The 25634-nt window shown below is 52.8% G+C and overlaps 1 protein-coding gene across 18 annotated transcripts in view; it reads left to right on the forward strand.

Moving 5' to 3' along the window:
- Positions 1–3565: 3565 nt before the first annotated feature.
- The window catches only part of INCENP (inner centromere protein), a 30532-nt gene continuing 8463 nt past the window's right edge, over positions 3566–25634 (forward strand). For 4 of the 18 annotated variants that reach the window (XM_063641927.1, XM_063641951.1, XM_063641934.1 and 1 more), the window contains exons 1-14: positions 4478–4697; positions 7782–7932; positions 8403–8516; positions 9417–10231; positions 17462–17513; positions 18336–18393; positions 18511–18628; positions 19844–19895; positions 20314–20431; positions 20523–20654; positions 21112–21123; positions 24586–24695; positions 24773–24893; positions 25259–25393. In XM_063641927.1, coding sequence (XP_063497997.1) covers positions 4625–4697; positions 7782–7932; positions 8403–8516; positions 9417–10231; positions 17462–17513; positions 18336–18393; positions 18511–18628; positions 19844–19895; positions 20314–20431; positions 20523–20654; positions 21112–21123; positions 24586–24695; positions 24773–24893; positions 25259–25393 — 2061 coding nt within the window. In that variant the 5' untranslated portion in view covers positions 4478–4624. Of the gene's footprint in view, positions 3764–4477; positions 4698–4730; positions 4812–7781; positions 7933–8402; positions 8517–9416; positions 10232–17461; positions 17514–18335; positions 18394–18510; positions 18629–19843; positions 19896–20313; positions 20432–20522; positions 20655–21111; positions 21124–24585; positions 24696–24772; positions 24894–25258; positions 25394–25634 lie in introns of those variants that run through there. The other 14 variants (XM_063641944.1, XM_063641960.1, XM_063641988.1 and 11 more) reach the window with 10 other exon arrangements.

Below are 25634 nucleotides of genomic sequence, written 5' to 3' on the forward strand. Positions count from 1 at the left end.
ACCTCTGCCTCTCCAGCTCAAGTGGTTCTCCCACCTCGGCCTCATGAGTAGCTGGTAGTACAGACACATGCCACCATGCGTGGCTAATTTTTTGTATTTTTTGTAGAGAGAAGGTTTCACCATGTTGCCCATGCTGGTCTGAAATTGCTGGGCTCAAGTGATCCACCCTCCTCAGCCTACCAAAGTGTTGGGATTACAGGCGTGAGCCATTGTGCCTGGCCCATGACTCACGGCCATTGATGGGACATTCTAAGTCCACAGGCTGTGCTGGGAACTCTCTAGCTTAAAGGTGGGGTGGCTCCGTGGCCCACATACCAAGAGTCCAGTTAACACATTACCTACGTATTCTTTCTGGTCCTGGAAGTGTGTATCCTTCAGCCAGGTGCCACAGACAGTTTAACCAAGCCCAGAGGGAGGCGGACACAATTCTAGCCTGGTCTTCTGGTCTTACGTGGGCTTATGTGCTTGCTCAGGGCTATTCTCGGCTCAGTGGTCAGACAAAGCTTTGACTGTGGTGAACCTTTGCAGCTTTTACCCCAGAGGCCCTCAATGCAAGGGGGATGTTGCGTGCAGTCCACTGGTCTGCAAATCAAGAAATACGTCCCCCACTGGGGGTAGAAAGAAGACTTTGGGGAAAATAAAAGGAAAGTTTTAAGGGAGTCAATTTCATATTCTCTTAGGTGTGTCCTGTATGCACTTTTTCTTTTCTTTTCTTTTTTTTGAGATGGAGTTTCACTCTTATCGCCCAGGCTGGAGTGCAATGGCACAATATTGGCTCACTGCAACCTCCACCTCCTGGGTACAAGCAATTCTCCTGCCTCAGCCTCCTGAGTAGTTGGGATTACAGGCCACCAAACCCGGCTAATTTTTTTTTTTTTTCAGTAGAAACGGGGTTTTATCATGTTGGCCAGGCTGGTCTCGAATTCCTGATCTCCAGTGATCCGCCCGCCTTGGCCTCCCAAAGTGCTGGGATTACAGGCATGAGCCACTGCACCCAGCCTGCACTGCACTTCTTCTTTTATCTGCTTGTGAATGTACCTGCCATCAGCTGGTTTTCCTTTCCCTCAGCCCTCCTCCTTTTTTTTTTTTCTTTTTTTTTTTTTGAGATGGAGTTTCACTCTTGTTGCCCAGGCTGGAGTACAATGGCGCGATATCGGCTCACCGCAACCTCCGCCTCTCAGGTTCAAGCGATTCTCCTGCCTCAGCCTCCCAAGTAGCTGGGATCACAGGCATGTGCCACCATGCCTGGTTAATTTTGTATTTTTAGTAGAGACAGGGTTTCTCCATGTTGGTCAGGCTGGTCTTGAACTCCTGACCTCAGGTGATCCACCCACCTTGGCCTCCCAAAGGGCTGGGATTACAGGCGTGAGCCACCATGCCCGGCCCCCTCAGCCCCTTTTATAGTTGCTCTTCTCTCTCTTGAGAAAGACGGACCTTAATCCCCTTGGAAACTTGCTACAGTGCATTGCACAGGGTAGAAAACTCTCCGAGGGAACAATCAAATAAACAGTTTGAGATACTCATGTCAGAATTAATAAAGAGAATGATTAACGATTGGGTAACATATCCTTTTATGATTCAGCTGATTTCCAATTATTACATTCTTCAAAGAATAACTCAGAAATGTTTAGTTAATTTGCTCACAAATTATTTACTCACATATGATGGAGTCAGTTGGTAAACTGAGTAAAATAACAAAGGCAAAAACAGAATTGATAAAGACAGGGAAGAAGGAGAGAGGAAAAATACTACAGAGGACCTGGGAACAGGGTAAACTATCTGTTGGTAGCTAATCGTGGATGTACAAATCTCTTCAAGATTTAACTGCCTTATTTTACAGGTAACAGCAACCTTGACTCACAGAGTAAAGTGACTTTGTCTAAAGCAGTTTCTCAACAGCAGCAATTCTGGTATCTGGGGCCGGGTAATTCCTTGCTGTGGGGACTGCCCTATGCACTAGAGAGTGTTAGGCAGCATCCCTGGCCTTTACCCACTAAATACCACTAGCCCCTTCTCCCAAACCCAAATGAATTCACACACTGCCAAATGTGGGGGGCGGGGGTGGGGCAAAACCTCCTCTGGATGAGAACCACTGCTCTCAAGAAATGTCCAGTACCAGGGTAGGTGACCAAGGATTCTGTCGCCCAGGAGATGACAGAAGGCTCTAGATAAACGCGCACTCCGTTGCTATTCACAAGGCGTTTTGTTTTTACTTCTCAAAAGCGGCAGAGATTTTTTTTTTTGAGACGGAGTTTTCTGCTTTTTGTGGCCCGGACTGGAGTGCAATGGCGTGATCTCGGCTCACTGCAACCTCCGCCTTCCGGGTTCAAGCGATTCTCCTGTCTCAGCTTCCCCGGTAGCTGGGATTACAGGCGCAACCCACCACGCACGGCTAATTTTTTTGTATTTTAGTAGAGACAGGGTTTCACCGTGTTGCCCAGGCTGGTCTCGAACTCCTGAGCTCAGGCAATCCGCCCGCCTCGGCCTCCCAAAGTGCTAGGATTACAGGCGTGAGCCACTGCGCCTGGCCAGAGATTCTTTATAGGACATATTAGTCCTTGTCTTTTTCCCCCCGATATTGGAAAGATGAACTAATTGAAATATGACTTAGTAAAAACATTGTGTCAACTTGAAACCTCGACTAAGTAAAAAATCTCAATGTTTAGATCCTTTGTCCAATGGTAGTATTTATCAGATGTATTCAGCTTGCTCAGAAAACCAAAAGGGCATTACAACCACAAAAGCAAAGAAAAATAAGAAAACGTCCCATGTTTGGATCTTGTTCTAGTTGTAAAGATTAAATTGAAATGATTAGGCTTTTCGATTCATGAGCCAAATACCGTAACATCCTGGCCTTTGATGGGTTTGGATTTTTAACATTACTCGTGGGATTTCAGGAAGTGAGGTTACAGTTACACTCCTTATAGCTGCTAAGTGTATTAAGTTGAATGTAAGGATGCATAATATTGTTTGAATTGAGCCCCACTACCAATTCTTTAACAAATGGCATGAATTCTTATACGTAAATGATTTGGCGGAACTATTCCATCATAATTTCTAAATTGTTTATATACCAAGGTAGCCTTAATTTGTATATGTTTCAGTACAATGAAATTTTACTCCCTCTGGGATGCTGTTTGGTTTGTATTTTGAGGAATGTTTTTCTCATGGGAAGAGGAACCTATGACTTCCGTACCTAGATAATTTGTTACATTAAAAAGCTGCTCTTTCAGCAATGTAAGTATATACATACGTGTTTTTATGAGGAAAAAAAAAAAGCAGCAGAGATCAGAAGACTGCCACCGTGCTTGGAGAAGAAAAGAAGCCGCGCGTGCCCTTCGCAGTGCTCGCCGGGACTCGTAGTTCCGGGTCTGCGGGCTCCTCCCAGGCGCGGGTCTACTCCCTCTCTCGGCCGCAGCCGGAGCTCCCGGAAGCTGAGGGGGCTTAAAGTCTTTCGCTTCCTTTCCCTGCCTCTTAGTCCCGCAGATTGCTAGTCGACATAGCCAATAGGAGGGCTGATTGGTACTTCCTGTTATTTGATTGGCTTAAAATTTTGCAACCGCCCGGACAAACTTGCCGAGGATTGGCTGAGCCTTCAGTTTTGAAAATCATAGATTTCGCCCGCGCTGCGCCGCCTGGTTGCTCCTCCCGTGAGGTGAGTCCCGAAGGCCCGGAGCCGAGTGGGTCTGGGCAAGCGGGGTCTCAGCTAGGGATACCACCGGACTTGGATCGGAGCCGCCTTCAGGGGACGTGGCGCAGTCGAGTGAGTGCGCGTGGGCGTGGGGATTGGGGGGTGGTTCGCGATTTTTCCCCCGGTCCTCTGCTCCGTCCCTGTCGACTCCGGACCAGGGTCGTGACTCCCCACCCCAACCCCTGGCTACCTGGGCATATGAGGGTCACCTCTTCCAAGTGGCGAGGTCGCCTGCTTTGGTTCTTGGGCCCGAGACGCCTTCCACCCCTTCCACCTAGGCCCTCAGCTTCCTAGAGCATAGCCCCGTCCCCTCGGCTCCCGGCTGCCCGGCACCTTGTTTTGTGCCTGCGAGGATTATTGTTGACTTGGACGCGCAGGAAGCCCGAAACCAACCCGGTTGTTTGGCGGAATGATGCCAGATGGCATTTCAGTGCAGTTAAACCCCTCTCTCAACGCCCCCACCCCCAGCTGAGCAGCATTTTAAACTGACCATTTCCGGAGGCTGGGCCGCCCCTTGTCACTCCCCAAGCCTGTTCGCTGTCAGCAGTTCAGTCTCGTTCAGCTAACATGGGTTGCTCGCGGAGTTGCCCAGCGCCAAGACTGGGCGCCTGCTTTTCGGATGTTGATATGTAGAAGGCGGTATAGCCAGTGGTTAAGGGCACGGTTCAAAGGCGGTATAGCCAGTGGTTAAGGGCACGGTTCTATTTATACCCCTGATTTACCGGCTGATTTTGACTTCTCTTTGCCTCAATTTCCTCATCTGCCCATGCATATCCTCAAGGTTGTGGTGAGAATTAAATGAGATGATGTCTGACTCGGGCATGGAGTAGGACTCAGTAAATGGGAGCAGCTGCTATGCGCTTTCTGCACAGAGGTGTGGTAGGCGCCCAGTTTACAGCACCCTGAAAAGGACAGGAGCCGTAGAGGACGACGATGGGGCCTTCAGTCTGGTGTATGGTGTGGAAGAAGTGTTGGAGAGGAGGAAGACTGGAGAGTGTCTCCCTCGGTGAGGTGTTGAGTGCTCTTTATCTGTGTGCAGGTGCTTACATGGGTTGAAGAAGAGATTTTTGCTGCTCTTCCAGGAGCCTGATTCTTGGTACACGATTCCTTCTTTTTCAAGGTCACCTCTGTTTTAACTTACGGTAACCCTTTTTAAATGGTTGCGCTAAGGTCTGCTAGAAGCAAACTTCCCTATGAAAGAAGTCCAATTGCTTTCATGGACTTTGTGAAAGAAGCTGTCATCCACGTTGTCCATTTGAACAAATACTTTTTAAAAAGTTAGCCAGTTGTTGCTTTTCTCTGCAAACCTTTGGCTTCCTTAAACAGCTTTCTCTTTTCTGGCCTGAGGTCCTGCGCTTTGCCAGGGCTGTGGTCTGGGTGCAGAAGGGTTAGGGGAAAGTGAGGGATGGCAGTGAAAAGGGCTTGCCCATGATTGGCTGGCTGCAGAGCTGAGGTTTCACCCCAAAGCCTGTACGATCCTGCCCATTTGGCCCTGCCCCGATTATTGCTGCCCTTGGCATCTAGGAACAGGGGTTTTGAACATGTGTTGGTCAGTTCTAACCTGTGCAGATTAAGTTTATTTGGTGCCCTTTGTGTGGTGGGATGAGCACCTATAGGATGTTTATTTCTAGGTGTAGAGTTGATGGGTGGATTAATTCATTTAACAAATATTCCTTGTTGCCAGGCACTGCTGTGCTCTGTGCATTCAACGATGAGCAAGATAGACAGGGGTTTGCCCTCAGAGAGCAATTGTTTAGTGGGCAGGGACAGGCAGTAAGCAACAGGTAAACAAGCACGCAAGTGCTCTGCAGAGAATTGCAATCAATGGATGGGATCGTGGCTGGGGCTACTTTAGAATGGTGTTCAGGTTTTCCTGAGGATCTGAGATCCAAGCCATGAGGAGTGAGCCATACAAAATGCAAGACAATGTTCCAGACGCAGGGCAGAGCTTGTTGAGGAACAAAGACTCTTGTATCCCTGAATCAAGCCTGAGGAAGTCCCATGAGACTGAAACCTGACCTGGTGCTACGCCCTGTGAGGGATCAAGGGGTCAGCGATTTATCCCTTCCTTCCAGGACCTTCCATTGTAGGTGGGAGGCTGAGAGCTGTGCATGATTCTTGTTTTTGTTTTTTTTTTTTTTTTGAGACGGAGTCTCCCTCTGTCGCCTAGGCTGGAGTGCAGTGGTGTGATCTTGGCTCACTGCAGCCTCTGCCTCCCAGGTTGAAGCAATTCTTCTGCGTCACTCTCCTGAGTAGCTGGGATTATACGCGTGCACCACCACACATGGCTAATTTTTTTGTATCTTTAGTAGAGACTGGGTTTCACCACGTTGGCCAGGCTGGTCTTGAACTCCTGACCTCGTGATCTGCCCACTTCAGCCTCCCAAAGTGCTGGGATTACAGGCATGAGCCACCGTGCCCGGCCAGTTCTTGGTTTTAAAGAGGTAAATCAGGATGGTGGATCACTGCCATGACTTGAGGCATGCAGTCTGTTGTTATGGCTTATGACCACCACCCATTCATTTGTGCTTTCACTCATTCACTTGTCGGGATATTTAATGAGCCCCGTTGTGATGTAATAGAATACAGTTGTCTCTTGGAATCCTCAGGGGATTGGTTCCAGGACCTCCTTTCGATACCAAAATCCACAGATGTTCAAGTCCCTGATATAAAATGACATAGTGTTTGCATATAACCTACACACATCCTCCTGTATCCTTGTATCTCTATATTACTTATAACACCTAATATGATGTAAAAGCTATGCAAGTAGTTGTTATACTCTATTATTAGGGAATAATGACAAGGGAAAAGAGTCTATGCATGTTCAGTACAGATGCAGCTCCTTTTCAAATATTTTCCACCAGTGGTTGATTCCATCCATGGGTGTGGAACTCACAGATATGGAGGGCTGACTGTACTTCTTCCTTGCTTGAGGTTTTTGTAATGGCTATCAAGTTTTCTTTTTTTTTTTTTTTTTTTTTTTTTGAGACAGAGTCTCGCTGCAACGCCCAGGCTGGAGTGCAATGGCGTGATCTTGGCTCACTGCAACCTCCGCTTCCTTGGTTCAAGTGATTCTCCAGGCTCAGCCTCCCAAGTAGCTGGGATTACAGGCGCACACCACCACGACCGGCTAATTTTTTTTGTATTTCTAGTAGAGTCGGGGTTTCACCATGTTGGCCAGGCTGGTTTTGAACTCCTGTCCTCATGTGATCTACCTGCCTCGGCCTCCCAAAGTGCTGGGATTACAGGTGTGAGCCACTGCGCCCAGCTGGTTATCAAGTTTTAAGGAAGATACCTGAGCTGCTAGTTTTATAAGAAAGTGAGAAAAAACTGTTTTTGTGTTTTCTCTTGCTCAGTGCTTGTAGGCAAGTTTTCTTAAAAGCAAGATATTGCTTACCGTTCCCTTCTTGTTCTATTTATGCTCCATTTGGAGGGCATTTCAGCTCAAGGGAGAGGGGTGTGGGAGGCCCCTTGAGGGCATGTCTCTGGATCACTACTTTCTCACTCATTTCTTTGGAACACAGAATCCCTTCTGCTCACTGGCCTCTTAAAGAGGCAGTTGGGTTCGATGTTCTTTGGCCTGATGTCTGGAGTCAGCTTGTATGTAGTGCAGGGTGGCTGTGTCTTAGCCCTTACTTAACCATTGAGTAGTAAGATGACGGCCTACTGGAGAGCGAGAGCAGGACTGTGTTTGGGCAGGGAGTGAGGGGCCCTGGGGTGGCCAGGAAGGCAGATGGCAGTGCCCTGTCATCTTAAGCCCAGAAAAGGCCATTTATAAGGAGGACCGTCAATGTCAGAATTGGCTGGGAACTGTGGACTTATGGGGACAGTCATGCTGGCAGGGGGTGGGGACAGGGAGGTATTTGAAGAGTATGAATAGAAGGGCTTCTCTTTGTAGAAACGAGGCTAGGGGATGAGTGTTTGGAATTCTGCAGCTCTGGGGAGTGGCTGTGAGCAGAGAGAGGCCCTGGTTCGGGCACTGGGTGTTTGTGGTGGTTGTGGGTCGGGTGGGTATTGCAGCTTGGAGAAAGCTCCAGACCCCTACCCTGGGCCCCTAACTTGTGCCTCTTGTCCCCGCCTTCACCAGACAGAGCCACCATGGGGACGACAGCCCCAGGGCCCATTCACCTGCTGGAGCTATGTGACCAGAAGCTCATGGAGTTTCTCTGCAACATGGATAATAAGGACTTGGTGTGGCTTGAGGAGATCCAAGAGGAGGCTGAGCGCATGTTCACCAGGTGAAAGCAGGGGCACAGTGAGGGGCTGTGAAAACCAGGGCCTGTCTGGGCTGCTTTGGTCTTGGGGACACAACAGCCCCTCGTCCCCACCTACCTGGCAAAACAGACAGCCTGTCAGGGCTCCCTGCTGTATACTCTGTGTGCAGTGTGCTAGGGGCCCGACCTAGTGTCATGGGAAGAGGCAGCAGGAGAGATCCAGTCCCTTGCCTATTCGCCATCGTTGCTGGCTGGGCCTCTCAAGGTGTGGGGCAATGGACGTGCACCTGGGAGCTTGCCTCCCTGCCGTGTCTGCAGGAGGAAGCCCTGAGTGCCGGCAGGTGACTTGCACATGGCCTTGGAGAGCTCGCTTGGTGCTGGACACCCCAGCTTGACCTGTCGCTGCCAGGAAATGGACAGGGGCCAGGCTGGGTGGGAGAGGGGACCAGCGGTTCCCAGGCAGCCTCGAGTGACACCCTCCTTGTGCCAAACAGAGAATTCAGCAAAGAGCCAGAGCTGATGCCCAAAACACCTTCTCAGAAGAACCGACGGAAGAAGAGACGGATTTCTTATGTTCAGGATGAAAACAGAGATCCCGTCAGGAGAAGGTAGGAGGGGTTGAGGGAGAGTGAGCTGAGCAGTGGGCTCAGCAGAGGCTTGGTGCCATCTGGGAGAGTTTGATTCTGAAGGTGTTGATTTGGAAGTAGCAGCCTGTAGGAGGGGTGGTGGGTACCACCGCGGGTACTGCGTGGGCCATGCTGAGAGGGGTTGGGATGCCACAGGGAACTATAGCTTGACCCAAGACCCCGGAGTCCAAATCTGTGGCTGTGTGTTGGGGGTGGGGGTGTTTGATCTGGGCCCTGGAGAATGGGAAAGATTTCCATAGATGGGATGAAAAAGAGAAGCCGTCCTTCTGTTAGGTGAGTGTGACCAGGGGTGTAGACCACGTGCCTTGTCCCAGCCCTCATATTGTCATGCTTGTTTTAGTCCCCCTCAGGAATGATTGGGGCTGCAGAGTGCTAGGGAAAGAGGCTGGGTCTTGGGGTTAGGCTTGGGTGTGAACCCCAGCTCTGCCCCTTAGCAGAGCAGTATGGCTTTGAATTGAATTTCTGCCTCTCTGAGCCTCTGTTCCTCATCCCTAAAATGGGGATAGTGGTCTCTACCTCTCAAGGGCGTGCTCTGGATTAAGGCACAGTGTGTGTAAGGCTTTCAGCAGGGGCTCGGTGCGGTGTAACTTCAGTCAGCTGGAGGTTTGGATGAATATAATCTTCCTAGCCAGTTCTGTGAGGACTGTGGCATGATCCCCAATTTACAGTTAGGAAGACTGAGGCTCAGACAAGAATGGCCTGGGGCCTCATGACTAGAGGTGGCAGAATCTGGGCTGGAACCCAGATCTTTTGCCTTCACATTCTCTCATCATACTCCATCCAAGCTGGTGGCTCTTGGAGAGACTGGGTGCCACCCTGTCCTGCTGCCCATCTCAGCCTCTGCTCTGCTGCCCCTGCCAGGTTATCCCGCAGAAAGTCTCGGACCAGCCAGCTGAGCTCCCGACGCCTCCGCAGCAAGGACAGTGTAGAGAAGCTGGCTACAATGGTGGGGGAGAATGGCTCCATCCTGCGGCGTGTGACCCGTGCTGCGGCTGCGGCTGCGGCTGCCGCAGCCACCGTGGCGTTGGCTGCACCTTCTTCACCCACCCCTGAGTCTCCCACGATGCTGACCAAGAAGCCCGAGGATAACCACACCCAGTGCCAGCTGGTGCCTGTGGTGGAGATCGGCATCAGTGAGCGCCAGAATGCTGAGCAGCATGTCACCCAGCTCGTGTCCGCCCAGCCTCTGCCCCGCACTCTGTCCCCGACTCCGGCTTCAGCCACAGCTCCAGCCTCCCAGGGCATCCTGACATCAGATGAGGAATCAACACCTAAGAAGTCAAAGGCCAGGATACTGGAGTCCATCACAGTGAGCTCCCTGATGGCTACACCCCAGGACCCCAAGGGTCGAGGGGTCGGGACGGGACGGTCTGCGTCTAAGCTCAGGATTGCGCAGGTCTCCCCTGGCCCACGGGACTCGCCAGCCTCTCCAGACTCTCCATGGCGGGAGCGGGTGCTGGCTCCCATCCTGCCGGATAACTTCTCCACGCCCACGGGCTCTCGCACGGACTCTCAATCGGTGCGGCGCAGCCCGATCGCCCCGTCCTCCCCGAGTCCCCAAGTCTTAGCCCAGAAGTACTCTCTGGTGGCCAAACAGGAAAGTGTTGTCCGCAGGGCGAGCAGAAGGCTTGCCAAGAAGACTGCCGAAGAGCCAGCTGCCTCTGGCCGCATCATCTGTGAGTCTGGGGGCTTGGCAGTGGCGGGTGGTTTTTGGTGCCAGGCTCAGATGGAGGGTTTCTGAGGTATCATCTAGCAAGGAGCTGTCCAGAGAGCTTTCTGCAGTGAGGTAGATGTTCCACATCTGTGCTGTCCTGGGTGCTGGCCGCTAGCTGGCGTCATCTGGCGATTGTGTCCTCAAAATGTGGCTAGTCTGATTGAGGAACTGAATTTTAAATTGTATTGCATTTTACTTCTTTAAGATTTAAATAGTTACACGTAGCTAGTGGCTTCCACGTTCGATGGTGCAGATTGGACCCAACCTACTTGCTTTACAAGTGAGGAAACTGAGCTTCGGGGAGGTCGGCCACCGTGTGGCCGTGGTTACTGGCCATGTTGAGGCTGGCGCCTGGGCCTCTTCCACAGGGCCAGCTCATTCCTCCCAACCCTGTGCTGCAGAGGCTGCTTAAATTCACCGGGTTTGTGCGCTGCCTGTTAGCGACACTGTGTTTGATCTGGAGGAGGAAATTATGGCAGCAGGCTCCTTCTGAGAGATCAGATGACTGGGCATCTGATGGGAGCCAGGAGGGGGAACCATGCTGACTCTGGAGCTGGCCAGCCTGGGTCTGAGTGCCAACTCAGCCATTCACCCACCCTGCAGCCTGGGGCAGGTCCTGGAAACTTCACAGGCCTCCACTCCTTACCTGTCACCTGGGGCTAATCGCATCACTTCAAAGGGTCGTCATGAGGTTTTCTTTAGTCACCCCACACGGAGTTTAGAAGGGTGCCTGGCATGTAGGAAGGACTCGGTAATGTTAGCTGCTCTCTCAGATCTCAGCTTAGGGGGCCGTTGCCCACTGGAGCAGGTGTCTGGAGGGGCGGGCTGGCTGCATGAGGAGGTGAATCTGAGCTGGAAGGGTTTCGAAGGATGGCTGCGCTTTTACTGAGTGGAAAAAAATGCGAGGATATGTATTCTTGGCAGAGGGAACAGCTTGTACGAAGACCCTGATGCCTAAAGCAACAAGCGATGGGTATCTGGGGCTCGTGCTCACACAGGACCTTGAACTTGACCCCACTGAAGCAAAGAAGTGGCCTGATGACGGGGAAGGGAGGAAAACAGGGAGACCAGATAGGAGGCTGCTGTAAGGATGCAGGCAGAGGACGGGCGAAGCAGCAGATTGGTGGCGAGGATAGGCCAGGATTTATCTTTTTTTTTTTTTTTTGAGATGGAGTTTCACTCTTGTTGCTCAGGCTGGAGTGCAATGGCAGGATCTTGGCTCACTGCAACCTCTGCATCTCGGTTTCAAGCAATTCTCCTGCCTCGGCCTCCCGAGTAGCAGGGATTACAAGCGCCTGCCACCACACCAGGCTAATTTTTGTTTTTTTGTTTTTTAGTAGAGATGGGGTTTCACCATGTTGGCCAGGCTGGTTTCGAACTCCTGACCTCAAGTGATTCACCCGCCTGAGCCTCCCAAAGTGCCGGGATTACAAGTGTGAGCTACTGCGCCCAGCCCAGGTTTTATCTCAACACATATTAAATAGTAGCTGGCATCTGCCTGGCAGTTTAAGATTTATAAAAGGAAAGGTTATTTCATTGGGTCCTTACAGCAGCACTGTTAGCTTGTGAGGAATTTTTCACTTCACAGAGGAGGAAACTGAGGCTTAAGGAGGCCATGGAGTCTGTAAATCGGGAAGCAGGGGCTTGAGCACTGCATGTTTCATTCTGTCCAGAAAGTCAGGTGCTTGCAGAAGAGGCTTTGTGCAAGGCCCCAGGGCAGGGCCTGTCAGGCAGGGGAGGGCACCTCACCTTGGCAGCTTTCTTTCTGCCTGAGTCACACTGCCTGGGACGGGCCTGCTCCAGGGTTTGGGGTGACACACACTGGGACGTGTGCAGATGTGCAGTCTGGCACACTGTCTATTTCTGGATTCTCAGAAGGATCTAAATGGTTCTGATCTGTTTTGGAGATTTTCTCAGGCCTGGATCTGATCTTGGGAAGGGGCTCCAAGGGGGCAGGTGAGCCTGGACTTGTACAGGGAGGGCCAGGCAGGGTTGCAGAGAATCTCTGGAGACTTTTGGAGCAGACATACAGATCTGCAGCTCTCATGCCCTTCCATCACTCTTTCCTATCTACCCTTTCCCTGCCCAGGAATGGGCTTCTAATTTGGCTGGTGCATGTTACCTAGGTCTGTCTGACTCCCAGCCCAGCATCATCTCTCCTCTTGAGGTGGGTGGAAGAGAGAGAGGAGGATACAGGATCTAGGATCTGGAATCACACAGACCCTGGGTGACCTTGGGCACACCCCTTCTCTCAACCTCAGTTTTTCTATGAAATGGTGATAACACTTGCTTTGAATGTGAATAGATAACTCATCTTAGTGCTTGGGTGTAGTGGATACTTAGTACATCTTATTTGAGTAAACTCACCAACGGCTGACGCTCAGTTTGGGTGTGACAAGGCCGACCCCTAGTGAGGAGCTGCAAGGGTGTCAGGGAGTGGGGCGGTGACAGGGGAGGAGGCTTCCCGGGGGGTCTTCCTGATACCAGGCTCTGGGAGAGGCTCTCGGGCAGCTCCGAAGTGGGGTCTTGGTTTGGGTTTTCCCCACGAGCAGCCCTTGACACAGGGATTTGAGTTCAATTTGTTAATTTTTGGGAAATTAACAAATTTAATTTCCCAAAAATTAAATTTGGGATGGGAAGGAAACACCTGCACCAGAGGAATGGAAAAATGAGATAGGAAAAAAAGCCAGCAGTCAGGGTGGGTGGAGGGGGCCTCTGGAAGCCAGAGTGTGGCCCCAGGGTGTGGAACTGCTGTGTGTCAGCAGGAATCCCCTGCCTCCTGGCCTGGTGCACACCTGCCTGCGGGGCCCGTTGGGCAGCAGTTCTGAAGTGGATAGGAAGGGACAGGCCCACTGCCTCAGGGCTCCACCTTGGGGTGTTCAAGCCACCTCTGCATTGGAGAATAGCCCTTCCGTCCTTCTGCCAGTGCTTAGGCCACTTCCCTACCACCAGACCAGCTCTGAGGCCTGAATGGCGTGCAGATGGCACTTAGCATTCCAGAGAACACTTGTGCTGGTGGGAGAGCCATGTAGTCACATGGGCGTCTTCATCAGGGAGCACGTGAGCTGGGATGACATGGCATGGGGAGATGAGGGGGATGTATCTTCTGGGTATAGACCCCTTAAAATGGGGGTCATCACCACCCGCCACTGTCAGCCCGGCCCTGCAGCTGCTCCCACCACCTCCCCAAACCTGGCTACTATACCCAGGAAGGGTCCCGGCTTCCCTTCTCTATGCCTGGCCTGTTGTCTTCCCTCTTTTCCTGAGACCCTGTGCACCCCAACCTCCTGCTGGCCACCTCCCAGCCTGAACTCTGGCCAAGCCCCCATGGCTCAGGATGTGCCAGCTCAGCTACCTTCTCTCTGTTCCCCAAAAAAGCCTCTTTTTTTCCTGCCTTGTGGCCTTGGCCATCCTTCTCCCTAGACCAGTGGCACTGGGAACAGGCAGCTGGGAAGAAGCCGGGGACATAAAGCTAGCAGCTGTGGTGAGGATACCAGAGTGAGTGCTGAGAGTGAGGGCCCCGGGCTTCCTGTTTTTAATGATTAAGCCTCAGCCTCGAAAAGCTTTTGATAGCCTGGACAACATGGCCAGACCCTATCTCTACCAAAATGGAAAAAATTAGCCAGGTATGGTGGCATGTGCCTGTAGTCCCAGCTGCTCAGGAGGCTGAGGTGGGAGGATTGCTTGAACCCAGGAGGTCGAGGCTGCAAATGAGCTGAGATTGCACCACTGCACTCCAGCCTAGGTGACAGAGTGAGACTCTGTTAAAAAAAAAAAAAGCTTTGATTATGAGGTTATATCTATTGATAGTTACTGTATTAGAAATTAAAACTGAGGAGTTTAAAAGTATTTTAAATATTAATATTTTTATATGAATATTTAGTACTTTAAAGATTTTAAAATATTGTTTAATATTTTAATATTATAAAATGCAAGTACCAAGCCTATCACCTGTTTACATTAAGACTTTTTGTGAAAAAATAACTTTTCCAAAACAAAAATGTGCTGAAGAGACTGGCATTATTCTACATTTTGCAAATCTCTTTATTGTGTGACTTTAAGTAAGCCACATTCTGCGTTTGATCTGTTGTTGCATTGCGCTGTTTGGGTTAAAGTAACTGAAGAACTGGACGGGCACGGTAGCTCACACCTGTAATCCCAGCACATTGGGAGGCCGAGGTGGGCGGATCATGAGGTTAAGAGATTGAGACCATCTTGGCCAACATGGTGAAAACCTGTCTCTACTGAAAATACAAAAAATTATCTGGGCGTGGTGGTGCGTGCCTGTAGTCCCAGCTACTCGGGAGGCTGAGGCAGGAGGATTGCTTGAAACCGGGAGGTGGAGGTTGCAGTGAGCTGAATTCATGCCACTTCACTCCAGCCTAGATGACAGAGTGAGACTCTGTCTCAAAAAAAAAAAAAAAAAAAGTAGCTGAAGAACATCTGGCCTCACACAGACGTGTAGTTGGGAAAGGGAGGAGTATCTTGATAGCTTTTTCAGATAATTGTGCATATTCTTTGTTATCAGGAGCAGTGCAAGAAGTGGTAGTTCTTAAAGGTTTGTTGTGGTGTGGAATCTGAAACTATGTTGCTGATTCCACATGGGTCTGTCTACCTTGCACTTTTTTTTTTTTTTTTTTTTTTTTTTGAGATGAAATCTCACTCTGTCGCCCAGGCTGGAGTGCAATGGTGCGATCTCGGCTCACTACAACCTCTGCCTCCCAGTTCAAGCGATTCTCTTGCCTCAGCCTCCCGAGTAGCTGGGATTACAGGTGCCCACCGACGCCCAGATAATTTTGTCTTTTCAGTACAGACGGGGTTTCACCATGTTGCCAGGCTGGTCTCAAACTCCTGACCTCAAATCATCTGTCTGCCTTGGCTTCCCAAAGTGCTGGGATTACAGGCGTGAGCCACCACGCCTGGCCACACTTTGAATGGATCTTTTAGATGTGTGTGATTTCATAACCACATACATCGATCATTTGGAAAATATTGTTTCACCAAGTTATGCACGTCTTCCAAGTGTTGACACCCTTCATTGTATAATATCCTAAAAAAGCACATTTGTTTTCTGACCTCATCAGAAAAGTCCTTAGGTATTAGGATGCTGCGACCTTGCTGGTGGTGGATACGTGCTTTTCAAAATTCTACTCTTGGATTCTTTTTGGCTCAATTTTTTTTTGAGACGGAGTCTTGCTCTGTTGCCCAGGCTGGAGTGCAGTGGCGCAATCTCGGCTCACTGCAAACTCCGCCTCCTGGGTTCATGCCATTCTCCTGCCTCAGCCTCCCAAGTAGCTGGGACTACAGGCACCTGCCACTATGCCCGGCTAGTTTTTTGTATTTTTAGTAGAGACGGGGTTTCACCGTGGTCTCAATCTCCTGACCTCGTGATCCACCCGCCTCAGCCTCCCAAAGTGCTGGGATTACAGGCGTGAGCCACCGCGCCCGGCCTTGGCTCAATTTTTAAATTATTGTCAGCACATGGTGTTTTATTTTTGTGCTGGATTCACTTCATTGACTTGTGAGAAAATGTCTTCCAGATACCCAAGATTGAATAACCATTGTTTGTCGGTCATTCTTTTAATTAATAATAGTGTTCCAGGTGAAAAAGTGGCTAGTGCAGCTGGCAGCTTAGAGATGAGCGCTTTTCACGGAGAGTTGGGTTTGCAGCAACAGGCATTGTGCACACTTCCCACCTCAGCACACAGAAGAGTAGAATGGCATGTACTTGAGTTTAGATTTAGTAAAATTAGGACTTCTGCAGGCGCGGCGGCTCACGCACATAATCCCAGCACTTTGGGAGGCTGAGGCAGTTGGTTCACTTGAGGACAAGTTCAAGACCAGCCTGGCCAACATAGCGAAACCCTATCTCTACTAAAAATATAAAAAATTAGCTGGGTGTGGTGGTACGTGCCTGTAATTCCAGCTACTTGGGAGGCTGAGGCACAAGAATCGCTTGAACCCAGGAGGTGGAGGTTGCAGTGAGCTGAGATTGCGCCACTGCATTCAGCCTGAGTGACAGAGTGAGAGTCTGTCTCAAAAAAAAGAAAAAAAATTAGTACTTTTTACACCTTCATGAAGGACATTCCTCAGTGAAACTGGACATCTCTCCTTCCCGTGAGTGTGTGGTCCGAGGATAGTGTTTGATGCTCTGGCCTTGACTGGGTCTGAGGCTTCAGCAGCTTGTTCCTCATTGCTTTTGTGCCATCAGGGCAAATGTCAACATAGTGAAAGGGGAAAGTAACATTTTAGTATCATCATTTTAGTATCATGATTAGTTATGACCTCGTGGATCCCCCATGGGTCTCAAGGACGTCCAGAGGTCAGAGGATGCAAGCTGAGAACCACTGGCCTGGGCATCCTCCTCCTTTGTCTGTAAACTCCAGGCCAGCTCAGGTCCCCCCGTCATAGGCTTTTAAAATTCTCTGCTCTGGACCAGGCGTGGTGGCTCATGCCTGTAATCCCAGCACTTTGGGAGGCTGAGGCAGGTGGATCACTTGAGGTCAAGAGTTCGAGACCAGCCTGGCCAACATGGTGAAACCCTATCTCTACTAAAAATACAAAAATTAGCCGGAAATCGCATGAACCCAGGAGGCAGTGGTTGCAGTGAGCTGAGATTGTTCCACTACACACCAGCCTGGGCAACAGAGCGAGACTCCGTGTCAAAAAAAAGAAAAAAAATTTCTCTGCTCTGTTCCATCATTGCCTGTGCCGGTGTTGTTGATAGGACTATTTGATGATTGTTATCTAGACCAGATAGTGGCTCTGTTTTGCTCACCACTGGGGCCCTGGGGCCTGGCCCAGGTCCCAGTACACTGTAGACACTTGATGAACATTTGTTGACAGAATAAGCTGCTTTGTGTTGGGCCCCATGCTGGGGGTTTGGGGCCTGGAGCTGCAACAGACATTGTCCCTCTTCTCAAGATATTCCCAGCCCAGTGAAGGTGCCCAGCCGTGCTCTCAGATGGGCATGGGAAGACCATCTGGGAAGCAGCAGGGGACATGAAGCCAGCAGCTCCGATGAGGACACTAGGATGAGTGCTGAGGGGAGGGTCCTGGGCATGGTGGGGGCTCTGCGGCTAGTGATGGGAGCAGTGGCCAGGCCCTTGCTGGAACCTGGTCCCTGGACCCCTTAGAGTGGGACCTGTGTGGTTTCTGATGAGATCTTTTGTGCCTTTCTTTTCCCCCTCAGGTCACAGTTACCTGGAGAGGCTCCTGAATGTTGAGGTGCCCCAGAAAGTTGGGTGAGTTCAGTTCCAGGGCTTTGCAGGTGGGCAGGGCACACCAGGACAGGGAGCCAAGGTGAGCACCAGGCTGGAAGCAATTCCTGGGCTGAGTCTTCCCCACTGAGCCTTGACCGCCCAGGGGCTGCCCCTTTTCCCTGTCTGACCAGGCAGTGAGTGATGTGGGTGTTGGCCGCCTGGTCTCCTTGCAGCGCCCGTCAGTTTTGCTGGTTGCCTGGCCAGACCTGACCCTGGGGCGTGGGCTGCAGAGGTTGGGGGTGAGGCGGAGCTGCCAGGAAGAGCTACATTCAAACTGGCTGGGGTAGGATAGGGGTGCTCCAGGATTACACCCAGTGCTTCGGGCCAGGACACAGACTCCTTTTCCTGGAGGCCGTGTCCTGCCGTCACTAAAACCAGCCCCCTCCCTCCTTCCTGCAGAGCAGAGGGTTTGTTCTTGGGATGGGGAAACGGTGACTGGGCAGACCTGCTGGCCTTGCCAGCCCCGTGATGAATAGAGAACAGACCACAAAAGAGATGCAGCTCACCTGGGCCCAAGAGGTGGAGGCGGAGCTGAGGACAGGGCTCACATCCTGAGCCAGCTCTGTGGTGGGGTGCTGGGGAGATGAAGCCACATTCTGAAGCTGATATCCCTTGTCTGTCCATGGAGCCATTGCCTGGAGCTGCCATCCTCCCATCCCGCAGGGGGCTGTGGGTTGGTGGCCCTGGCCAGGGCACTTTGTGTTGATCTCTTGGGTCCCCATCCCTGGAGTGGGAGAGGGACTCCCTAGGGGGAGGGCGTGGACTAGCTGGGCAGTCCCCTCAGAGTCCCCCTTCTGTTTTCAGTTCTGAGCAGAAGGAGCCCTCCGAGGAGGCTGAGCCTGTAGCGGCAGCTGAGCCAGAGGTAAGACGGCTGCCTGGGGAAGGGAGGACTCACCTCTGGGGCTCCCACTCTGCCCTGAGGCCATCCTGGGCCTTGGGTTCCAGGTCGAGACCCCTAAAGCCTTGGTTCTTTCCACAGGTCCCTGAGAACAACGGAAATAACTCGTGGCCCCGCAATGAAACGGAGATTGCCAACAGCACACCCAACCCGAAGCCTGCAGCCAGCAGCCCAGAAACACCCTCTGCAGGGCAGCAAGGTGAGGCTTCCTGACCTGCCGTGTGCGGTGCCCGGAGCCACAGCAGGCCTTGGCGGCCTCGGCCTGACCTTCTCTCTTGGGATAAGGAAGCCCCATTTTCTGGGCCAGTAGGCTAAAGAGAAATTAAACCTGGGGGTACAGAGATCCCTTTTGAGTCTATAGGCTTCACCTCCCACCGCTGGGCTGGAGCTGTCAGTGAGTGCAGCATGGGGGGCTGTAGCTGGTTGGGATAGGAAGCAGCGGAAGGGGCTGCACTGGGGTATGGATATGAAGAGGCCAGGTCAAGGCCTTGACTTTGACTCCAGGGGCCAGTGGGAAGAGCCGTAGGCTGGGGATTGAACACCCACCTGGCCTCCTGCTTTGCCTCCCCCGCCAGCTCCTTTCTGACCTTTGTGTGTCCATCCTTGTCTAAAGAAGGCTGGAGAGCAGTAGGTTTGGGAGTGTTTCACATCTCCCTGAGAAGGGTACCTCTCTCTGGTGGAAAGTGCACTGTAGCTGTGAGAGCTTGAACACAGCCCCCTCCTCTTTACGACATGGTCAGGGACAATGGTCATGCCAGCCCCACAGCCCCAAGGGCTGCTGTGAGGAACTTTTGGAGTAAGGTGCACCTTCTTCTAGCAGTGAAACAAAATAATACTGACCCTACACCCTGCATGTTGATCCTGCAGCAGGAGCTGCCCCCTCCTCCTGTCATGGCCACACCAGCTGCATGGCCCAGGAGGGATGGGATTTAGAAGCTCTGCAAGGGGCTTGGAGCTCCTGCTTCTACAAGGTGTCCACACACCGTTCTTAGTGTCAGAGGTGGGTGGGGCACGTCTGGAGCTGCCGCCTCAACAGGACGGTCCCGCCCTGCCTTGCCTACCATAGAGCCAGGCACTCGCGGGGAGGTGTTCATGAGCTGGGGGTAGCCAGGCCCTGGCATCTGTAGATTTGTATTTTTAGTAGAGGCGGGGTTTCACTATGTTGGCCAGGCTGGTGCTGAACTCCTGACCTCAAGGGATCTGCCCGCCTTGGCCTCCCAAAGTGCTTGTAGATTCCTCAAGGCTAGTCAGGGTTAAGGCTGATATGTCTGCGTTTGGCCACCCGAGAGCTGCCAGGAAGGGATCCTTGCCCACTGCCAAGGCTGCTGCCCAGGGACCCTTCCCCCTAGACCCCTATTCCCACCCTGCCGCTGCCATCATTTCTGCAGCCTTGCTGAAATTGCTATCTTCACAGAGGCCAAGACAGACCAAGCAGATGGACCCAGAGAGCCACCGCAGAGTGCCAGGTTTGCATCAGGGAAAGGGTGTGTGGGCAACTCTGAGGGCCCTGGAGGACGTGGCCTTGTGTCCTTGCTCAGGGAAGGTGGATGTGTGCTCAGGGGCTTCAGAGCCTCTCTGCTGGGGTGTGGCCTGGTGTTGTGGCTTAACCAAGGAGGCGGCTCCATGCTGTGAATGAGCGCAAGCCTGTGAATAGGGCGACCCGATTGTTGACCCCGTCTTGGTGTGGTCTCCTGGCCGTGTGACCTTGGACTGTTCACCCCCCTTCCTCTGAGTGGGCAGCAGAGGGTTGCTTAGGCTCTGCAGCCTCTTTCAGGCTAGAGGCCTGTGGCCTGGGCCCAGTATTGTTCACCGGGGTGACTTTTGATGGGGCGTGGCTGGGCTGTGGCGGGCTGCCCTGTGATGCCACTGCCCGTGCCTTGGCAGGAGGAAGCGCAGCTACAAGCAGGCGGTGAGTGAGCTGGACGAGGAGCAGCACCTGGAGGATGAGGAGCTGCAGCCCCCCAGGAGCAAGACCCCTTCCTCACCCTGCCGGGCCAGCAAGGTGAGCCAGGCGCCTGCCCTGTCCTGGAGCCCTGACCCCCTTCGGTACCCTGCCCCGCCTGCCCACTCCTGACCCTGGTCCTCGTCTGCAGGTGGTGCGGCCCCTCCGGACCTTTCTGCACACAGTGCAGAGGAACCAGATGCTCATGACCCCGACCTCAGCCCCCCGCAGCGTCATGAAGTCCTTTATTAAGCGCAACACTCCCCTGCGCATGGACCCCAAGGTGAGGGGCCTATGCCTAGGTCGGGCTTTGTGGGAGCCGGGCAGTGTGGCTGAAGGTCCAGTCTGTCCCCTAAGATACTGGGAGTAGTGTGAGCCTGGGCAGAGGCAAGTATGGCCTGGCACTGTTAGGGGCCAGCTGAAGCCTCTGGGGCCACCGGCTGCCTTGACCTCTGGGGGCACTGTCCTGCACTTGACCTTGTGGGCTCTGGACTGCAGCCTGGAGGCTCAGCTGGCTCAGTGTGAGCCCTGGGGATCTGTGTGGTTAAGGTGAGGGGTACTTGTGGACACCTCCACCATTGGGGTGAGGGTTGGGTGACAGAAGAGGCGGTGGGGGTGCTGCTGGCAGGAGGGCAGGCCCCACGCAGGCTTGCTAGCACAGCTGGGCATGTGGCCTGCCTGGCAGGATGCCCCCCAGCCTGGCATTAACTCTTGCCTTTTCCCTTGTCTCCTCTCCACAGTGCAGCTTCGTCGTAAGTAAAGCCTTTTCCTGTCGGTAACCTCGCCCCACCTAGCACTCACCTGCTGTAGCCCCTTCCCTGCGTAGCTGACAGCACCTGTAGATGCACTAACATTGTAAGCGGGAAGGGAGCCTTAGGAAGAGAGTGGGGCGGTGAGGGGTGCACTGTCTGGAGGCACCCAGCAGTTCTGGGCCCCAGCGAACTTCTCTGCCCTCCCTGCCCTCGACCCTGCTCCTAGGAGGAAGCAAGAAGGTGTGGCTTTTCACCAGGGCTACAGCTTGATGTATTCCCCACAGCCACCTTCCCTCCCTCCTCCCCAGCACCAGGCCCCGTCAGGGTCTCTGGGTCTTTGAAGAGAACAGACAGGTTGTCTGTGGTCCCCAGAGCCACTGAGATTTATTGGTTCACAGACCTGAGCAGTAGCTTTGAGGCAGCGGGGTGATGGGAGAGGGCAAGTGTGGGTCTGAACTGAGGTGGAAATGCTGGGTCTTGCTGTGCTGGGTGACAGTAGAACAGTGGGTGGTAGCTTCTAGAAACAAGTCACAGAAGCTGTTCTCTTCTCAGACACCTCAGAGCTGAGCTGAGCCAGGCTGGCCCTGAGCAAGGACCCTCAGATGGGGACATGTTTAGCCCGCAGCCTCAGCTCCCCATGCCATTTGCCAAGGCCACAGTCGCCTCATTCCTTTAGTTCCTGCAAGCCTTCTGAAGGGTCCTCTGCAGCCACACAGGGACACCTGTGACAGCTGGGAGGGCTTCTGCCTCCAGTTGAGGGCCTCGGCAGGTGAGAGGGGCTTCCCAGCAGCTGGCCAGGTGGGCCCTGAACTGGCTTCTCCTCATGGAGGCCTGTTCCCCTCTTGCTGGAGAGGGTGACTGACAGTATACCTTTCAGTGGCCTTACCACCGGTGCCGATTAGAGCCCTGCAGGTCTCACAGGGTGATAGAGAAGACCAGGAAGTGGTCCCCTTTCCTGCTTTCGGGATCCCAGGTCCCTGCACAGGGCATCTAGTGGGTGGGAACAGTCCATAGTTAGGAGACCAGGGGCCTACGGAGTCATTTTGGACTGCATCCTGAACATTATGCTATGAGCCTCTGGGTCTTGTTTAAATCTATGGACAATGTTGATATTGTCTCAGCATTGCAATTTAGCAGCAATTGACCTGGTTAGGTTTAGGCTGCAGGTTCCCATCTGCCTTCTGTGGACTGTGGTTCCAATGTTAGTCCCGATTTTGAAGATGGCAGTGCTGTTTGGACTTTTCCCGGATGTGTGCCAGTCAGCAGTCAGCCTGGGACTTGGTAGGTGGTCTGTTAGTTTAGTTCTCAGCCTTTGGTGTGATAATTAGGGTCAGATCCTAGCATCTGCAGCTTGGAGCTGAGCCTAGGTGTTCATCAATAACCTGCAGTATCATTTTCCCGATCTCCCCTGGGGCTCCCCTTTCTGTCCTCCAGCCGGGAAGCTGGGGCTTCAGTTACCTTGTTCTGCTTGTTCTACAACCACGTCCAGGGCCACCTGCCAGGTGGACAGGGAAAGAACAACACACAGGATTTGGCCCACACTTTTGGGATCACAGCTCCTCCTCTGAGTTTTGACTTGGCAGCTTTCTCTGTCCAGGGTCACCTGGTAGGTGGACAGGCAGAAGAGCAACACACAGGGTTTGGCCCACACTTTGGGATCACAGCTCCTCCCTCGAATTTTGACTTGGCAGCTTTTCTTGAACTGCTGCTGCCCCTGGTTGCTGTAGGACTGCTTGTGGGCTGGAGCACAAGGCAAAGAAGAAAAGAGAACAAACAAAAATGGGGTTTCTGCCTTCTCTGAGCATTAGATACTCCCTTTCTGCTGCTGGAGTCAGGACTAGAGGGCTTGTCCTGGAATTCTTTCTGTCCGTGCCCCAGTGACTCCTTTGGAGTTCCAGGCTGTGTTCAGTTAGGCTGGAGGAAAACAATGGGGAACTCACTGCTGGTTGGCTGGTGCTTCCAAGTCTGGTCTTCTTCCCTGTCTGCCTGCTCCTCTTTAGTTTTCAGAGGCCTCAAGTAGCTGCTCCTTGCATTCTGTCCAGGTTCTGTAGCTGCGTTCAGTGGGAGAGAGAGGTGGAGTGTGTCTGCTTCATCTTACCCGTTACTGGGACCCGTTCTCTCTGTCTTTGGGAGGATGGTATTACCTTGGAGCCAGATTTCTAGGTGAGAGTGTTCCTCCAGTTAGGCTCAGAAGCCAAGGAGAAATCGATAGTAACCAGTACAGGAAGAGGGGCAGCTATTGGACACTGTGCCCAAAGGTAGGAGTCTACTGGGAGCCAGGTTGGAGTGATGGGTGTGGGGCTTCACTCTGGGTCCCAGCCTCCACCCAGCCCCAGACTGTTCAAGGGGAAAGCACCAGCCTTGTCCTTGGCCAGGGAGGGCTTAGAGCCCCTGCCCATTCCTGCTGGCTGCCCATTGCTGTGGCTGTGCCCCTGGGGCTTTCTGTGTCTGCCCAGGAGGGGGTGCCAGCATCAGTCAGCTTTTCAGCCAACGAGTACTTTTTAAAAGTTGCCTTCAAAATGAACGTAGCCAGCTGGGCGTGGTGGCTCACGCCTGTAATCCCAGTGCTTTGGGAGGCCAAGGTGGGTGGATCCCTTGAGGTCAGGAGTTCAGCACCAGCCTGGCCAACATAGTGAAACCCCGCCTCTACTAGAAATACAAAAATTAGCTGGGTGTGGTGGCACACGCCTGTAGCTCCAGCTACTCGGGAGGCTGAGGCACGAGAATCTCTTGAACCTGGGAGGTGGAGGGTACGGTGAGCCGAGATCACGCCATTACACTCCAGCCTGGGTGACAGAGCAGACTCTGTCTCCAAAAAAAAAAGGTGCATAGCCGTGTCACAGGAAGTTTGGAAAATAAAAGAAAAGTAATACCATCCCTAATCCATCTCACTAGACTATAGTAACATCTGTTAGCATTTGGCAATATTTCCTTTTTTTTTTTCAACTATTATGAAATAGTTGATATACACAATAGAATATACGTATACATATAGTATGGATGTTACAAAACATGATAGTAGTAAGTTAACCCTTGCGTCTGCACCACCCCCTTACTAGAACATTCACCGTGACTGGGAGAGCTGCCTTTCTGCTCCTCACCCTTCCAAGCTCATCCTTCATCATTTTCTTTTTCAAAGCACACTTCATGTAGTTGTCATCAGCACATAAATCCTATTTGGAGCCTGACTTTTGTGCTGCCCAAAACTTGGCAGGGCTCAGTGGAGGGCACTGTGGCTCAGGCCCTTGTGAGGTAGCTGAGTACTCCTGGGAGGAAAGAGGGGAGCTGCGGGCCTTGGCTTGGGTGCTGTTGGGGCCACGTTGGGGATACCTCTGCCTAAGAAGCATTCTGATGCTGCCACCCACGTGGCTGCAGGCTGCTGGGGACTGTGGGCAGCTTTTGGGGCTGGGTAGGGGGTCGTCCTTGCTCATGTCCCATCTCCCTCGTTCACTGCCACCCCAGGAGAAGGAGCGGCAGCGCCTGGAGAACCTGCGGCGGAAGGAGGAGGCCGAGCAGCTGCGCAGGCAGAAGGTGGAGGAGGACAAGCGGCGGCGGCTGAAGGAGGTGAAGCTGTAAGTGGCCTGGCTCTCTGGACTGTGGTCTGTCCCAGCCTTGGTGGGGCTCCCCATGACTGTCCTGTGCCCCGCAGGAAGCGTGAGGAACGTCTCCGCAAGGTGCTGCAGGCCCGCGAGCGGGTGGAGCAGATGAAGGAGGAGAAGAAGAAGCAGATTGAGCAGAAGTTTGCTCAGATTGACGAGAAGACTGAGAAGGTGGGAGCCTGGGCTGTGGGGGCCCAGGCAATTCAGACTTGGACCAAGGGTTAGGACTGGACCCCTCAGGAAATTGCAGATCTGTCACTGTACCCCTGTACCCATCTCCGGTCTGCCCCACGGGCCCTGGAGTCCACTCGGAGCTCAGCCAAGGGCTGACGCTCTCAGCTCTGGGTTTCCCTGGCAGCCCTTTGTGAGTGGGGTCTGACACTCAGGCAGGACCGGCTTCTGGTGTCCTCTCCCTGGGCGGTGGGAACAAGCCAGGTGTTCAAGGGCAGGTGGGGCCTGTCACGCAGAGTTCTGGGCCCCACTCTGCAGGATTGAATGTGGGTGCTCTAATGGGCACGTGTGGGTGGGCTCTGCAGGCCAAAGAAGAGCGGCTGGCAGAGGAGAAGGCCAAGAAAAAGGCGGCGGCCAAGAAGATGGAGGAGGTGGAGGCGCGCAGGAAGCAGGAGGAGGAGGCGCGTAGGCTCAGGTGGCTGCAGCAGGTGCGAGCGCAGGTGGGCCTCAGGGAGGAGGTGGGCAGGGTGGGCGCTGTCTCAGCACCATGGGGCCCTACTGGGCGCACCCCACCTTGTGTGGTTGACCCAGACCATCTTGTTGCTTCATGCCAAGGAGGAGGTTTCCCAGAAGCCTCCAGGGTGGGGATGGTGACCAGAACCTGCCTCTCATCTTCTGTAGCAGCAGTAATTTGAGGGTTAAGTGCTCGTACTTGGAGCCAGACTGCCTAAGTCAGCTCTG

Source organism: Symphalangus syndactylus, chromosome 1 (assembly GCF_028878055.3).
Source record: "Symphalangus syndactylus isolate Jambi chromosome 1, NHGRI_mSymSyn1-v2.1_pri, whole genome shotgun sequence".
Lineage (NCBI taxonomy): Eukaryota > Metazoa > Chordata > Mammalia > Primates > Hylobatidae > Symphalangus > Symphalangus syndactylus.